The sequence below is a fragment of the Sciurus vulgaris genome, assembly GCF_902686455.1.
Source record: "Sciurus vulgaris genome assembly, chromosome: 1".
In the NCBI taxonomy this organism is placed as follows: domain Eukaryota; kingdom Metazoa; phylum Chordata; class Mammalia; order Rodentia; family Sciuridae; genus Sciurus; species Sciurus vulgaris.
This window is the reverse complement of record NC_136461.1, coordinates 114091313-114108386: the sequence shown is the minus strand read 5'-3', so window position 1 is coordinate 114108386 and position 17074 is coordinate 114091313. Positions and strand designations below refer to the sequence as shown.

Sequence of the window (17074 nt, the reverse complement as noted above, 5' to 3'; positions counted from 1 at the left end):
TATTTACTTATATCAGAATGGCAAGGATCAAATGCCTAGAGACAATTCAGTGGACAAGAGATATAAGTTCTGGTGTTCTATGGCACAGCAGGGTGAAATTAACAATAATCCATTATATATCTCAAAATAATTAGAAGAGAGAAATTTGAATTTTCTCATCATAAAGAAATGAATACATTTAAGGTGAAGAACATGCTAATTACTCTGAGTATTCATCACTTATGTATACATGAATCAAAACATCCCAATTGTGTCTCCGAAATGTGTACAAATAACCTGTCACATTCTTTTGAATTTTAAAAAGACCAGAAAAACAACTTCAATGTTGAAGAAGATTATGCAACTGGGTACTCTCGTACTTCCCTAGTGTGAAAATTAAATTGGCCCAATAATTATTCTGAATAACAATGTGATGATTCATTCATTCAACTCATAGCTTGTGGTGTAGAAATGTAAAATGAACATGCTTTTTTAAAATTATTTGAAAATCTTGGAATTTAACCTAAGGAGCTAAGGGAATATTAAGGAAAGAATGTATGCACAAGAATGTTCCCACATTATTGTTACTTGTATATTTATAATTGCCATTCTGACTCAAGCGAGACAGAGTCTCAGGTGGTTTTAATCTGTATTTCTCTAATTGTGAGAGCTGTTGTCATTTTTTCATTTATTTTTGACCATTCATATTTCTTTTTCTGTGAAGTGTTTGTTCAGTTCTTTGCCCATTTATTGACTGGGCTGTTTATTTTTCTGGGTGTTTGTTTGAGTTCTTTGTATATCCTGGAAATTAATGCCTTGTCTGAGGTATTGGTGGTGAAAATTTTCTCCCAATCTACAGGATCTCTGTACACGTTCTTGATTGTTTATTTTGCTGTGAAGAAGCTTTTCAGTTGATACCATCCATTTATTGATCTTAATTTACTTCTTGCACTTAGGGAAGTCTTGTTAAGGAGTTTGGTTCCCAAGTCAACATGTTGGAGAGTTGGGTTTACTTTTCTTCTAGTAAGTAGAGCGTCTCTGGTCTAATGCCAGTAAATAGATGGAACTGGAAAATATACTAAGTGAAATAAGCCAACCCCAAAAATCCAAAGGCCAAATGTTCTCTCTGATTTGTAGAGTCAACTCCAAACAAGGAAGTTGGGGAGGAGGAATAATAGGAATCCACTGGACTAAACAAAGGAAAATGAAGGGAAGGGAGGGAGAGGAGAATGGGAAAAGACACTAGAATCAATTGGACATAACTTTCTAGCCTTGTATTTGTATACACGACCAGGGTAAGCTCCACATCGTGTAAGCTCACAAGAGTGGGAACCTAAATAGAATAAGTTATACTTTATGCAAGTATATTCTGCCTTAATGTATTCTACTGTCATATATAAATAAAAATTAAAATTAAAATATTTAAAAAAGAATGTCCCCAGTAGCAATTAGAAGAAACCTTATGAGATCAATATTTTTTCATCACTCAGAAAATAACAGAAGATGAAAATTTTAAGATACTATTTTAAATAAATAGAAATATACACAAAAAAACTATATTTTAAGATGAACCACTATATTCAGGAAAATGGTAAAGCAACAGTGAGATAGTATTTCACATTCATTTTTTGACTATTATGTAGACGTCTGATATCACAATATTTTGCCAGAATGGGAAGCAACAGGAACTATTTTACACTAATGGAGGGAATGCAAGTTGAAGATCAATGTGACACTACATTGAAAAAGTTAAACCACAGCATGTCCAATATACCATGGTATAATTCCTCAGCATATCCTAGACATGCTGTCCTACAATGGACAATATGTAAAGAACTTTTAATAATGGCGTCTACAATTATAAGACAGTTGGAAAGAACATAAATATTCATTAAAAAGAAACTGCTTAAATACATACCAGAATGACTGTAAGGGGCAATATTATACAGCATTAATAATTGAACTAAGCCATACAGATTTACATGAATAACTCATTAATGTTTCTGTAATAGGGAAGCAAATTTGCATAAGGGCGCACTAAGTATGTAATGTTTTAAGTTGAGAATGTAAACTGTAGTATATATTTTAAAGAATCAGTAGGAACATTTGGATCCAAACTCAGAAGAAGGTAGGTATTAAATGTATGAAATTCTTTACCTCTTAGCTGGGTGATCAGAAAGAAATTATACATTAGATAAATATTTATACTCTTTAAATATAATTTCTCAATAAATTATAAATATTTTAATGTAAAAATTGTTAAAAACCAAAATATTTTAATTTAAAAATTTCTTTGAATTAAATAATTAAATTTAAAATTCTGATTGTTTTTCCTTTTCTAAAATTTTGGTTCATTGTACACAAATGGAGTACAACTTTTGTTCCTCCAGTGTACACAAAGTAAAGTCACACTGTTTGCGTACTTGTACATAGGGTAATGATGTTTGTCTCAATCTATTATCTTCCCTTCTCCCACTTCCTCCCCAGCCCTCATTTCCTCTGCATAATCCATCCTTCCACCATTCTTGCCTTTACCCACTCCCTCCTTTGTTATATATCATCATCCACTTATCAGAGAAATCATTCAGCATTTGGTTTTTTGGGATTGGCTTATTTCACTTAGCATGATATTCTCCAATTCCATTCATTTACCTGAAATTCCATAATTTTATTCTTCTTTATGACTGAATAATATTCCATTGTGATATATACCACAGTTTCTTTATCCATTCATCTATGGAAGGGCATCTAGGTTGATTCCACCATCAAGCTATTGTGAATTGAGCTGCTGTAAACATTTATGTAGCTGCATCACTGTAGTATGCTGATTTTAAATACTTTGGGTAAAGCCAAGGAGTGGGATAGCTGGGTCAAATGGTGATTCCATTCCAAGTTTTCTAAGGAATCTCCATACTGCTTTCCAGAGTGGTTGCACAAATTTTCAACCCCACCAGCAATGTATGAGTGTACCTTTTCCCCCATATCGTCACCAACACCTATTGTTGCTTGTATTGTTGATAATAGACATTCTAATTGGGGTGAGATGGAATCTTAGGTAGTTTTGACTTGCATTTCTCTTCTTACTAGAGATGTTGAATATTTTTTCATATATCTGTTGATTGTTTATAGATCTTCTTCTGTGCAGTGTTTGCTCATTTCCTTAGCCCATTTATTGATTGGGTTATTTGTATTCTTGGTGTAAAGATTTTGAGTTCTTATAAATTCTGGAGATTAGTACTCTTTGGAGTGTGCATGGCAAAGATTTTCTCCCATTCTGTAGGCTCTCTCTTCACATTGTTGATTGTTTCCTTTGTTGATAAAAATCTGTTTAGTTTGAATCTGTCCCAGTTATTGATTCCTGCTTTTATTCTTGTGTTTTGGAGTCATGTTAAGGAAGTCTGGTCCTAAGCTGATATGATGAAGATTTGGACTTACTTTTCTTCTATTAGGTGCAAGGTCTCTGTTATAATTTCTAGGTTCTTGATCCATTTTGAGTTGAGCTTTGTGCAGGGTGAGAGATAGGGGTTTAATTTCAATTTGCTGCATATAGATTTCCAGTTTTTCCCAGCATCATTTGTCGAAGAGTCTATCTTTTCTCCATTGTATGTTTTTGGCACTTTTGTCTAGTATGAGATAAATTTACTTATGTGGATTTGTCTCTGTGTCCTCTATTCTGTACCATTGATCCACTTGTCTATTTTGGTGCCAATACGATGCCGTTTTTGTTACTATTGCTCTGTGAGTATAGTTGAAGTTCTGGTATTGTGATGCCACCTGCTTCACTCTTCCTGATAAGGATTCCTTTAGCTATTCTGGATCTCTTATTCTTCCAAATGAATTTCATGATTGCTTGCTCTATTTCTGTAAGGTACATCATTGGGATTTTGATTGGAATTGCATTGAATCTGTATAGCACTTTTGGTAGTATGGTCATTTTGACAATATTAATTCTGCCTATCCAAGAACTTGGGAGATCTTTCTATCTTCTAAGATTTTCTTTAGTTTCTTTCTTTAGCATTCTGTAGTTTCATTGTAGAGGTCTTTTGGGACTGGGGATATAGCTCACTTGGTAGAGTGCTTGCCTTATATGCACAAGACCCTGGGTTCAATCCCCAGCACCAAAAAAAAAAAAAAAAAAAAAAAAAAAAAAGTAGAGGTCTTTCACCTGTTTTGTAAGATTGAGTCTCAAGTTTTTTTTTTTTTTGAGGTTATTGTGAATGGGGTAGTTTTCCTAATTTCTCTTTCAGCGGATTCATCACTTATGAATAAAAGTGCATTAGATTTATGAGAGTTGATTTTGCATCCTACTACTTTCCTGAATTAATTTATGAGTTCTAGAAGTTTTCTGGTGGAAGTTTATGGATCCTCTAAATCATGTCATCTGCAGATAGTGTTAGTTTGAGTTCTTCTTTTATTCGTGTCCCTTTAATTTATTTCATCTGTCTAATTGCTCTGGCTAGAGTTTCAAGGAAGATGTTGAATAAAAGTGGTGAAAGAGGGCATCCCTGCCTTGTTCCAGTTTTTAGTGGAAATGCTTTCAGTTTTTCTCCATTTAGAATAATGTTGGCTGCGGGCTTAGCATAGATAACCTTTACAATGTTGAGCTATGTTCCTACTATCCCTATTTTTTCTAGTGTTTTGAGCATGAAGGGATGCTGTATTTTATCGAATGCTTTTTCTGCATCTATTGAAATAATCACATGATTCTTAACTTTAAGTCTGTGAATTACATTGAACCAACCTTGCATCCCTGGGATGAAACCCACTTGATCATGGTGAACTATCTTTTAATATGTTTTTGTATGAAATTTGCTAGAATTTTGTTAAGAATTTTGCATCTATGTATGGGATATTGGTCTGAAGTTTTCATTCCTTGATGTGTCTTTGTCTGGTTTTGGTAACAAGGTGATATTAGCTTCATAGAATAAGTTTAGAAGGGTTCCCTCCTTTTTTATTTCATGGAATACTTTGAGAAATATTGGAATGAGTTCTTCTTTGAAGGTCTTGTAGAACTCAGCTGAGAATCCATCTGGTCCCAGATTTTCTTGGTTGGTAGACTTTTGGTGGCTTCTTCTATTTCATTGCTTGAAATTGATCTGTTTAAATTGTATATGTCCTCTTGATTCAGTTGTGTGGATCATATGCCTCTAGAAATCTGTTGATGTCTTAGAGATTTTCTATTTCATTGGAGTATAGATTTTCAAATTATCTTCTCATTATGTTTTGTATTTCAATAACGTCTGTCATGATATTTCCTTTTTCATCACAAATTTTAGTAATTTGAGGTTTCTTCTCTCTACTTCTCTTTGTTTAGTGTAGCTAAGGGTTTATCAATTCTGCTTATTTTTTCAAATAACCAAATTTTTGTTTTGTCAATTTTGTGAATTGTTTCTTTTGTTTCAATTTCATTGATTTCAGATCTGATTTTAATTATTTCCTGTCTTCTACTACCTTTGGTGTCGATATGTTCTTCTTTTTCTAGGGCTTTGAGCTGTATGTTAGGTCATTTATTTGTTGACTTTTCCTTTTTTTATTGAATGCACTCCATGCAATGAATTTTCCTCTTAGTACTGCTTCCATAACATCCCAGAGATTTTGATATGTTGCATCCGTGCTCTCATTTACCTTTAAGAATCTTTTTCTCTCTCTGAATGTCTTATGTTATCCATGCATCATTCAATAGCATATTTTTTAGTCTCCAGGTATTGGAGTCCTCACTTAAGTATCTCAGGTCCTTGGAACTTGGAAAAAAAGCAGGAAAGAAGAGATGATGCTGTTCCCACTAGAGAGAGTACTGTGAGATTTCCTGTCTTCCCTGGAGAAGCCCCTTAAATTCAGGCACAGTTTCCCCTACCCTAGGGAGTCCCCAGGATGAGGGAAGAAGCCCAATTCTTGTCTCCAGGAAGACCCAGTGTGACATTAGAACCTATCCCTTGAACTTGGAAGTCCTTCTCCCAGGGCCTAATATGCTGCCAGCGTCCTTTGAGTATCTCTGATCCTAGTGCTGAGAGATTCAGGTATTGCAAAGATCACAACTTATATGGATTGGAAAGACCCTTTCTTCAGGGACCTCATGTCATTGGGCAGAGAGGAAATGCAGCTGGGGCAGTCCCAGGAGGGGAAAAACAAGAAGGATGATAGCAAGAGAGGATAACATAGGAAAATCATCATTGGAGGATGAAAGTGTTAAAGTATATGAAAGTGGAAGACATATTGGGCAAGCTCCCTGGACATGGAGGAGGCTCACTGAGGCTGACATTCCTCCAGACTCTAAACCTCCAGTTAGGTGATAAGAAGGACTGACAGAAGCACAGAGGGGGAGTGCCTTTCCCAGAGCTGGACATTATTTCCAAGCACCTGACACCCAGGATGAAGAGGTGAAGATTGGTATGTGTATGTGTGTGTAATTAATGGTTCTATTTATATAGGCAGTGGTGGCAACAGAAAACTCTTTGAGGCCCATGTGCAGGAGAGATCGTAAAAATTTATTCAGACGATAACAGTCTGAATAGGTTACATGGAGTCATTTTGTCATTTTTGCTAAAATTCCTTGGGAGAGCAGATGTGGAGAGAGGAGGGCACTAGGAAGAAGTTGGTTACAGCAGAGTGTGATACTGTCTGTTCCTGCCTTGTGCTGGTTCAAAGGTTAGTGCTGCTCAACTTTACACCCTGCCTTCCACACCCTGCCTTATGATGTCAGGGTTGCCAGCTGGTTACTGCAATGTCCACCCATAGAAAGAAGCTATCTGAAGGCAGAAGCACACTCCCTCTTGTCTGCTTCCTGTTCACTTCCTTATATCTTCCTTGGACCTGGGGTGTTTCACCCCCAAAGCTGGAGCCACAGCAGCCTCCATGTCACCCCACCCTGACCTCCTGACCCTAGCAGAGACCATTTATTCCAGTAACAACACTGCTTAGTTACCATTTTCATAGAGGCCCCTTTGTTGTGTCTTCTTAGGGACCCTAGAACCAGTACCAAACAGGAGCCCCTTCCCAGAAGCCTGGGTCCCAGCCACAGGGGAATCCTCTTCCAAGCTCACGGACTCCTGCATTAGAGAGAGGGGTCCACTCCTCAGAGTCTCAAGCTTCAGCTTCGTGAGATCCCTCCTCCAGGTTTCTAAGTTTAAATAATCCCAGCATGCTCCCTTTCCCTGCCATCTGGGTGATAGTAGTCAAAGTCACTCCCTCCAAGAACCCTCTTTGTTTCTTATTGGCCTGCTCCATTTTCCAATGCCAAATTAACAGTGTGTAAAGTTCTTCCTGTTAAAGTAAACATCGTGATTTTCTGTGTCCTGACCAGTGCACTGAGCAGTTGCTTTCAGATCTTATGAGGACCAGGAGTTGAAAGAGTTTTGTTCATAGGACTCTGGTAGGCTCCAAACCAGACACTGCTGCTGCTGGGACGAGGCAATAAGGAAGACAGAGCTAAGACCAGACATACTCATCTTTCTCTGCACATTCTCCAATAAGAGAAAAGTATTCTAGAACAATAGAGTGAGCAGATTGTTTTATTGTTTTCTTGAGATAGGGGACTGCATAAGAATGGCATAAAAACTAGGAATATCATAAGAACAATTTGGGGTCCCCAGAGCAGCTACAGAGATGGGATCAGAGGTCAGAGATGAATTTTGTGAGAGGACACAAATTTCTGGATTCCAAGTCAGCAGAATATTATAGCACAGAGTTTTAAGTCTTTACTAAACTCTCTCAGCAATACACCCAGGTTCAAAGAAGATGAAGCTGTTCATTTCATGCTCCTAATTCTGCTCATCTAGGACCAGGGTCCACTTCAGCAGCAGCCTCCAGATTGCTGGCTGCTGCCCCCTCCACAGCAGCTGGAGCCCCCCGAGGGCTGGCTGCAGCAGCCAGAGCTCTGTCTGTGGCGGTGGGACCTGCGGGGCCTGTGGTGGCTCAGGCAGCAGCCACCACCCCCAGAGCTGGAGCCACAGCAGCCCCCAGAGCTGGAGCCACAGCAGCCCCCAGAGCTAGAGCCACAGCAGTCCCCAGAGCTGACACTGCAGCAAGAAGGGGCTGGAGGGCACTTAGGGGGACACTTTGGGGGGCACTTTGGGGCAGGGCACTTCTGAGGGCACTTGGGGGTACACTTGGGAGGGGGCTGGCATTGCTGCTGGCTCTGCTGGCAGGACATCTTGGCAGGTGTGTGTTCAGGAGCTGAGGGAGAGACAAACACAAGTCAGACCCAGTTTTTTACTTCCTTCCCAGTTCACTTATTCTGCAAATCTTTTGATCACGCACAAGAAAATCACTTGATTTTTTATTACTTTGTATGTTTACTAGATGCTTTCTTTCAGAGTTTCATTGCAAACCTATTTTGGAGGTTGTCAAGCAATATAATCTCCAAATATGCAAAGAAAGTGACCCATTATTAAAGTCTCCAAAGTGTAGGAAGAAAGACATGGAAACAAATTTACTCCAGTCCGATATCCACTCCATCACATTAACGAGAATTATGATAATGTCCAACATAGGGACCAGTTTAGAAATAAAAGACTCTTTCAGAAAATAGAAAAAGCATTCCTTCTTGGAAGAATTTCCAAAACATTTTGGTTTTGCTGAAATATGGACAACTATAACTGCAAACAACTTTCAATGTGTTCCAATCAGCACCATCTATAACTGAAATCAAAGAAGTGACTTCACTGGCCAGTGCTATTCACCAGAACATCATCATTTTGTTTCCATGTTCTCTGACCCCCAGTCCAAATTTCTTTTAAAACAATCTTCTCACTGAGTCTAACCAGAGTCACAGGGGTCTCTGATCCTTTCTTCTAAACACCAACATCTTCATTACATTTTTGCTACAAATGGATAAGGCTCTATTTCCAAAATCATATACCCACTGTACAATTCACTCCCATATACTCCAGTGGCAAGCATTTTTATTCTCTAATGTCAAAGAAACATACTCAGAAACAGAACAATTTTATTTCTCTTAAACTATAGCATATAGCTCCTCAAATCTTCCCATTTGCCCCTGATTTCTCGCCCTCCCTCTTTCTTGCCAATTACAACTCTGGGTTTCTCAGGTCCCTGTCTACTCTCCCCTCCAGTTCTGCTTTGAGGATCCCTTTGAAGAAGCCCCTGCTCCTGTTCCCAATGGACACTTACCAGGTCACCTGAAGCACGGAGTATGTGGACACGTTAGGAGGTGAGTGGACAGAGATATTCTGTCCTTGAGCCTTTTTATACTGACTTGGGCTTTACCCCAGATGTGAGACAGGGCCTAGGCATGGGAGGACCTGCTTCCTGACACCCACACTGTCTTGTGACAGGTAATGACTGGTGCTCCATACGTGGGGCTCAGGTCAGATGCTCCCAACTCAGAAAGTGCTTAAGCAGACTTGGATGGGCAGAAATAGATGGCACCACTCTAGGAGTCCTCTACTTTTCCATCTAGACTTTTGGTTCTTGATGGCTTGGTGTGAAAATCCACAACTTTGAGTTGTGGTGTGAGAGTGTGTGTGTGTGTGTGTGTGTGTGTACAGCATAGTGATTGAGAAAAGAGGCCCTAGAGAGGTCAGCAAAGTATTAAACTTCTTGAATTTCATCTTCTTGATCTTTTAGATGGATATAATAATAAAAATGAGTTTTGCAGGATTAACAAATTAATTAAATTGTTAAGAAGAAGTAGCCATGATAATAAAGATAATACATGGCATGTATTGACATTCTGGAAATGAATGGATGGATGAATGGATAGATAGAGGCAAATTTTTAGGGTGCCTTGGGAATTTTTAAAGCCACAGTTGAAAACTAGGTGGATCTTGTTAAACTAAATGTCATCTCTTTTTTTTTTTTCTTCTACATACCTCAGTGAGTTTGACTTTGCAAAGGCAGATATAGAATGGGTATAGGAAAAGAAGATTAAAGAGAGGCATGAGTTCCTAAGTTATAGTATGAGAATAGCTTGAAATTTCCTAGGAAAAGTCTGAAGGAATGAGAGGAGATCAGTAACCAGAATGGCTTTGAACTGTGGCATGAAATGATGTTACTGGCATATATAAACATAAACACATTCAATTAGAAAATTTTGAATTATTGTAATATACATGTTCTGTGTTTATTTCCCCAGTTTCCCATGCTAAAAATAACTAAATGGAAAAGTTTTAAATTAAAATCACAATATCTGAAAAAACATGTTCAAAATATAACATTGAAAATTTACTGAATGGTTTCAGCTGGTTGTAAACTATAAGAGAACTGATTAGTGTACTTTAACTCGAAGAAATTATCAAAATAAAATGGAGAGGAAAATACTGAAAAAAATGAACAGAAGATTAATAATATGTAGTCTAACATGCATGCGCGCACACACACACACACACACACACACACACACACACACACAGAGTCCCAGAAAGAAAGAAAAAAATAGAATGAGTGAAGAAATATGTTTCAAAATAATGGTAATTTTCCAAATTTAGTAAAAACCATCTAACTTGTAAAACCAAGAAATTAATGAATTTCAAGCAGGATCCATACATACAAGAAAGCCAATAAGTGGTTCTATATATCAAGAGGGAGCATACAGATTAGTCTTAGGCAAAAGATTGTGAGGAAGGGTATTGAGAAAAGATTGGTTAAAGACGTCTGGTCAGATAGACTTTAAAAGACTAGATCTGTGCAAATAGTGGGATTGAGAAAGAGTGGGCGTGGTACAGTATGCATGGGGCAAGGGGTGCAGAGGTCTTTGGTGAGCCATGAGTGGTCCAGCCTGATTGGAACACAGACCCTGTGTGATGGAGTGGGGAGGAGAGAATGAGGTCCAGAGTCATGTCGAAAGAAAGACTGGATCCAGTCTGTGGGGAATCCATTGCTAGGGTAAGTCACTTGGGCTTTATTGAATGTTCACCAGATATTCACTGAAGGTTTTAGTTTGATTTTACTGTTGTCACTGTATGTTTGCTGTTTTATTTATCGGGGGAAGAATAATTAATTTAGAGTTGTGCCCTAACATGGAAGATGACTTTGGGGAAGATCTGGGAACTGAGGGCATCAGCAGTAGGGAATGAGATGAAACAAAATGATGACCAATAATTCCCCAAATGATACTACATATTCACACTCCCATATTTGCAATTTCCAAATCTATAAAACACTAAAAGTTGAGCTTTTTTTGATTGTTGCCAATACTCATATGGTAGCAAAACCATGTCACCTACTGCAAATGTTCCTGTGTTCTGTTATAGAAATATTAATGCCCTCCACAAGGAGGTAGGATCCCAGGTGTCATAGGGATGACGAGGGATAGGGTTTCTTGGACTGTCCACCATGCCTGTCTAAGAGGCTCTAGAATTTTGGGGTTCAAATTCCAAAGTATTGTGTTGGATAGGGCTGATTCTGAAGTATACCTGTAACTAATTCTATTTGTTGTATTGCTCTCCTTAAAGAAGTAAAAATATTCTGAATTTCAAAACACCCTTATCACTATGGATTTCAGATAAGTGTCATTAAAGGAACACAAAATGTAACAGTTTTCAGGGAATGCCAGATTTTCACTAATCATTACTATTTTGGTTAGGAGAGCATGTTGTACACTCTGTCTGACCAAATTCTCAGACTTGAACAAGTTTCAGATTCTCCACATTTTTAACTGACCCCTCAGAAGTGTCTCAACTCATGTTTACACCATTAACTCTAATTCATAATGAATTCTTACATGGTATGTTTCATATCCTCAATTCTTCCTTGATGTTCGTGGGGGACCTGAATGAACAGTGGGAACCTGCTTACTGAAGGCCCTCCCAGGGCCCCTGTGTGTTTTTGACCAGTTCTCCTTTTACCTATTAACCTCACTAAGCAACCATCAATACAAATCCCTTCTCTTTGTGTCAAAATGTCCTGTGTTACAATTTTTCAAGACAGTTGAAAGTCCTTCTTACAATTTTTCCACGTTGTTACTGGCATTCCATAGTACACAAATTAGGAAGTTTAGAAAGTCAGCGTTCTTTTCATTTTTAATGGGTGGCAGAGGCAACGACAAGGCTGGATTCTCTATTGGATGGAGTGCCCTGAGGGCAAGGTTTGAACTTCTTTCCTCTGTGTTAGCAAATCTCAGTGAGGGAAGAGAGAGGAATAAGTGCTGTACCCTTATCCCTCACCCTCATCCCAAAAGAGAACATTTGACAATTTGAGGACACGTTTGGTCATCATAGCTTCTCATATCTAGTAGCTAGAATCCAGGGATGTTGCTAATTACCCTACAATGCATAGGACAGTCATCCCACAACAAAGAATTACCTGATCCCATATTCAGAAATGCTAAGGTTGATAAACCCTGTTTTCCTACAGGGAAATTAAGACTCTACTGTGGTACTAGCTCCTGAATTTCTAATTGAACAGAACAAACCTCTAAAGAATGTTGGTGAGATACTGTGGGAAAGATTGATTAAGTGATGGATTGCTCAATCCATACTTTTTATCCAGGCAAGTTTAAGCCAGGACATCTTCCAGTGACTAAGATTCCAAACCTGATTCAAGCCTAAGTGTATTTCTGATCTATTGCAAAGCTTCCCCTCTCTGGTATTTCCTCTCCCTCTGGCTGACCCAAGGAACAATGCCAGTGGCATTGGGTGGTATTACTGTGCTGATGACCATTTGTGATGACTGTTTGCCTCACTGTCCTTCAGTCCAACATTTGCTAGGCTACCTGAGCTTCCTGTCCCCCACATATTTTGTCTTCTAGGCTTCGCGTTTGCCTCAGTCATTTTCCACCAGCAACTTACCCCATCCCTCTCCTCTGCTATTCCATGTCCCTCATTCCTCCAATTCCTCCTCCTGAACACTTCCCCTGACTTGCCCTCTACATTTCTACATATGCATCCTTCCAGCTCATCTGGCCTCTGCTTGAGCCTGGATGTGACTTGCTTTGGTGACCAACCTCCCTCATCAGACAGACAGCTCCTCAAGCCAATCATCTGCTTTCTTCTCTACTTCTCCTCTTGGGGGTGAATATAGCACTGCCAAAAGCAAATATGTTTCATGTATATTTAGTATTTTACACTATACAAAACGTTTTAAAATAAATTATCTCATTGAATTATCAAAATGACTCAGACAGAAACACATTTTATGCCATATTTTATAGATGGGGAAATGCAGTATTAGGGAAGTTGCCTAAGCCAAGAGCTCTCAGTGAGTGAGAGGTGGGGACTAGGTTCAAACCCATGTCTCATGGTGCATCTCTCATGCCACTTATCTTTCCCTGTCTTATAGTCTGACACCTTGTGGGTCCCTTCTTCTCACACACTGAGCTCAGTCTCTATCTCCTTCTTATGTCTGGGTTTCCCACCCATGTTATCCCACTGCTATACCTGTTCTTAGTTCCAAAGCAGTTTGTATATTTTAATGTTACATAATTTTAAAAATTACATCCACTTTTCCATTTTCCCCTGTCATAATTTAAACTCCTTCAGAACCAGGATCTTTGTTTTATGCACTGATTTATCCAAAGCACCTAGAAGAGTGAGTGGCACATAATAAAAACCTCAAATAATCTTTGAATATATATCTTGCATGCATGAATAACCAGTGCATTCCATTTCCAGAACAGTTCTATTATATCCATATGTCTAGCAATAATCTTCCCTTAAAGGTTCATATTCACTGAATTTAAGCTCTTTGAGTTTTATGAAAAAGCTGATTCTTTTTCCAAATGAAAGTTCTCCAAATAATGGAAGATGGAACCATGTTACTTCTTTCAACCATAACTTTTTTCTCCTTCTACAGGGAGAGAGATGGAGTTTTGGAACAAGATGAGCCTTGGATTCCAGCACTATCCAGTATTAGATGTATGACCAGACAAATTAGTTAACCTCTCTAGACTTTTTTCTAACCTGTGTAAAATGGAGAGAATACTAACAGATTTTTCAAGTCGTTGGAAGTATGAGGAAGGATTTCTGACCTTGGGTGGATTTCTGAAAGATATGGAGATGTCATGGAGGCTAGTTCCTGTGCATCTGTCAGAAATTTATCCAAGGTCAGAAATTCTTCCTCATACCAACACACGGTAGGTCACCACTTCCAGCCCCATTGCATTTGATCTGAGCTGAACACCATATGTACCACAAAGAACACTATCAGGCACAGCTATTAAGAATAAAAGTCTATCACCATTTGGCACAGATAATCTTACCCTTGGCTCATACTAAGATTTTAATCAATCAAGTTTGCTTTATATATCAGGTATATATCCATCTATTCATGTACAAAAGGACCTGATCTGTATCTTAAATTCATAACTTCACATTAAACTTAATTATATTTTCTTTTGTCACATCAATTCCATGATTCTAACCTATGTTGAATCAGAAGTTTATAGTTCAATACCCTCTTAAAACTCAAAGTCACCTGAAATGTTGGATACTTTTTTCAAAGTTTTTCTGAAGTGTTAATTTTTAAAAAGTTTATTTGACTGAGGATGGGGTTCAAAGATGAACAGAAAACATCCATACAGGGTTAGGCACCAGGAAGGATATTTAATAATGAGGAACCACTCCTTCCTCCTTGGGCTGTCATTATTAGCCATAACACACACTAATCCTGCTCTCACCTCCACTGGGAAAACACTCCTCTTCCCTTCATCAATCATCTCACTCACACTCACCTTTTATCTCTCTGATTTGTAGTTGCCTCCTCTGGGTACTTGACTCACTATGCTGCCCCTCTGGTGGAGCTGCATGACTCTCATGTTGAAGCTCTCACCATATCAATTTTCTAACTGTCCTGCTTACCATTGGAACTCCAGGATTAAACCCAGTTCCTGGAAGACTATTGAGTCCCAATAATTAATTTATCAAGTGAATGAATGTGTTGATGCACAGTGATAAATACTTTTCTACCTGATGGATATAACACTAAAGAATAGAGGAAAGATATTGAGCCAACTTAGTGTTCTCATGACGAGATGTGATGAGAAACATGATGAGTAGGTTTGGCACAGTCTGGGTTGTTCCGAGTCCTTTAGATACTTGTTTTGTCTTCCAGATCAGGAAGCCTCATCCTTAGGAGAGGAGGGATGGTCCCGGGCAATGGGAAGCACAGGGATCATCAAGCATCACCATGTATTCCTGACTAATCTCATACATGACCATGTGGAGGTTCTGGGATGTCTAGCCATGCCAGAATTCAGGACAATGCTATGGGCAGGGACCAAGTCATCAACAAAGCATCCATATTTGCACTTCCTGAATTGATCTGATCCTATTACTCTCTATCTATGTATTCTAATTTAAACAGAACTATTCTCTGACACATCACAGTCTTATTTGCCTATGCATTCAATGTATTTTAGGATGTAGAACAAACTGTGGGATGTGGAATTTCTCCCTCTTACAGTTGTGGGAATACCTAGATTAAAAATAGATATGTCATAACTAGAACCTCATTTCCTAGTAGAAATACTTCTAACCTATGCCAGGTCCCCATCTTATTAAACCATGTACAGAATCTCATTCTGAATGTTTTTGGTGGCAACCAGGTTAAAGATTAACAAAAAGAAATGAAGAGATTTCTTGGTCTTAGGTACTTATAGACTGAGGAATAGAACATTTGGCTTCACATATAGGCAAGTTCATAAAACCTCCCATAAAAGACAGTTAACAGGTCTGTTTTTGCCACTATGTCCACATCCTACTCATTTTGAGGACAGATATGTACAAATTTCAACTCTCCCTCTGGGTACTAGTAAACTAATTTTTTATATCAATATTTTCTACCTTCTGATGGCCAGAATAAATTTCAGATGGAGGTCCTTTATTTTGATGATCAAAATTGAGTAGGTCTGGGATTCTGTGTTTTTAAGTGAATAGCCAAGGCAATTTCACTCTAGTATAGTATCAGCCACATAGAAGGAATTTCTATAACACATCTGGTAGGGAAGGAATCACTGATAACATCCAGTACAATTTCTTCAGTCTACAGTGAAAACTCCTAGAGTAGGATATTTAAAGAAAAAGGATAGAGATTTACAAAGATGTGGAAGCAGGATTCTAAGTTGGAAATCGTGGTCTTTATGTTCAATCTTTCTTACATTCACTTTGATTAAGTTACCCCTCATCTCTGGAAACTAGGCAGCATGCAGAATCCTGGCCTAATGTCTGCTTCAAACTGCTTGTGAGTTGGTCAATGCATTTCTGAGAAAGGTCCACTAAACTGAGACAGAAATAATGTTTTGCAACACATTAAGTGCCTCATACTAGTGTGAGATTCAAAGGGGAGTCCTTCTTGTGTGTCTTTGAGCACTGTTAAGGGCTCTATAAGTTGTGATTTTTTTTTTTTTTTTTTACATTTTTGTGTCCTCAGTCCTGATTCTAGATATACTGTAAGGTTTGCTCAAATGTTTGTTGTAGAAAGAAAGAGCGTAAATGGGGTAGGTAAGACATCAGGGACATGTTAGAGAATGAAGAATAGAAAAGACGATGGAAAGGGTCTTCCAAGCCATTCTTGAAGGGCTGTGGGATATTTTCTAAACCATTCTCCTAAGATCACAGTCACTATTACCAAATGCATTTTAAAATTTCCAGCCTTCAAGGGCACATAGACAGAGGAACACAGGCACACACAAAGAAACACGAAAACTTCTCAAAAGAGCATACACTTTTGGGTACCTCTTTGATCCAAGGTGTTTGTCTCTGACTATGGAGATGATATGGAGGTTGGCTCCTGCACGGCTTTGGTCAGTGGGAGACACCATCACCCAACTCCTTCCTATATTCTGATAATGGACAGAGTCTTTCTCCAAAGGACAGTGTGGGTCACAGAGCACTGCCTGTTCCTGTATAGTGAACTGCCCCCTGAACCTGAGGGAGGTTGGGGCTTCTCAGGGATGAATGCTCTTTTCTCATTGTCAGCTCTGTGTTTATTTTGCATCTTGAGGGGATGATCTGCCCTTACCTACTCCAAAACAGAAGGATCATTGTCTAACAGTGCGTTTAAGAGAATGGGGTACATTTAAAAAGTTCCCATCTAGAGCTTCCAAACCTTTCCCCATGCCATGCTTCTAGGTGATAGAAACTCAGGGATGTCCCACAGGGGAGACAGTTGCCCTGACAAGCCCCTCTGGGAATGTTCCCCA

The 17074-nt window shown here is 38.6% G+C and overlaps 1 protein-coding gene across 1 annotated transcript; it reads right to left on the bottom strand.

The window, feature by feature from the left end:
• Positions 1-7471: 7471 nt before the first annotated feature.
• On the bottom strand, positions 7472-9173 carry LOC306670809 (uncharacterized protein). The gene is made up of 2 exons (XM_079155794.1): positions 9109-9173; positions 7472-8151 (listed from the first exon to the last, which is right to left on the bottom strand). Exon 2 carries the CDS (start codon positions 8126-8128, stop codon positions 7769-7771), a length of 360 nt encoding a protein of 119 aa, XP_079011920.1. The 5' UTR covers positions 8129-8151; positions 9109-9173; the 3' UTR covers positions 7472-7768.
• Between the last annotated feature and the right edge of the window lie 7901 nt (positions 9174-17074).

Bases quoted from the DNA above. Each gene is read 5' to 3' on its own strand.
- LOC306670809 (XM_079155794.1), bottom strand. From the start codon at position 8,128: ATGTCCTGCCAGCAGAGCCAGCAGCAATGCCAGCCCCCTCCCAAGTGT.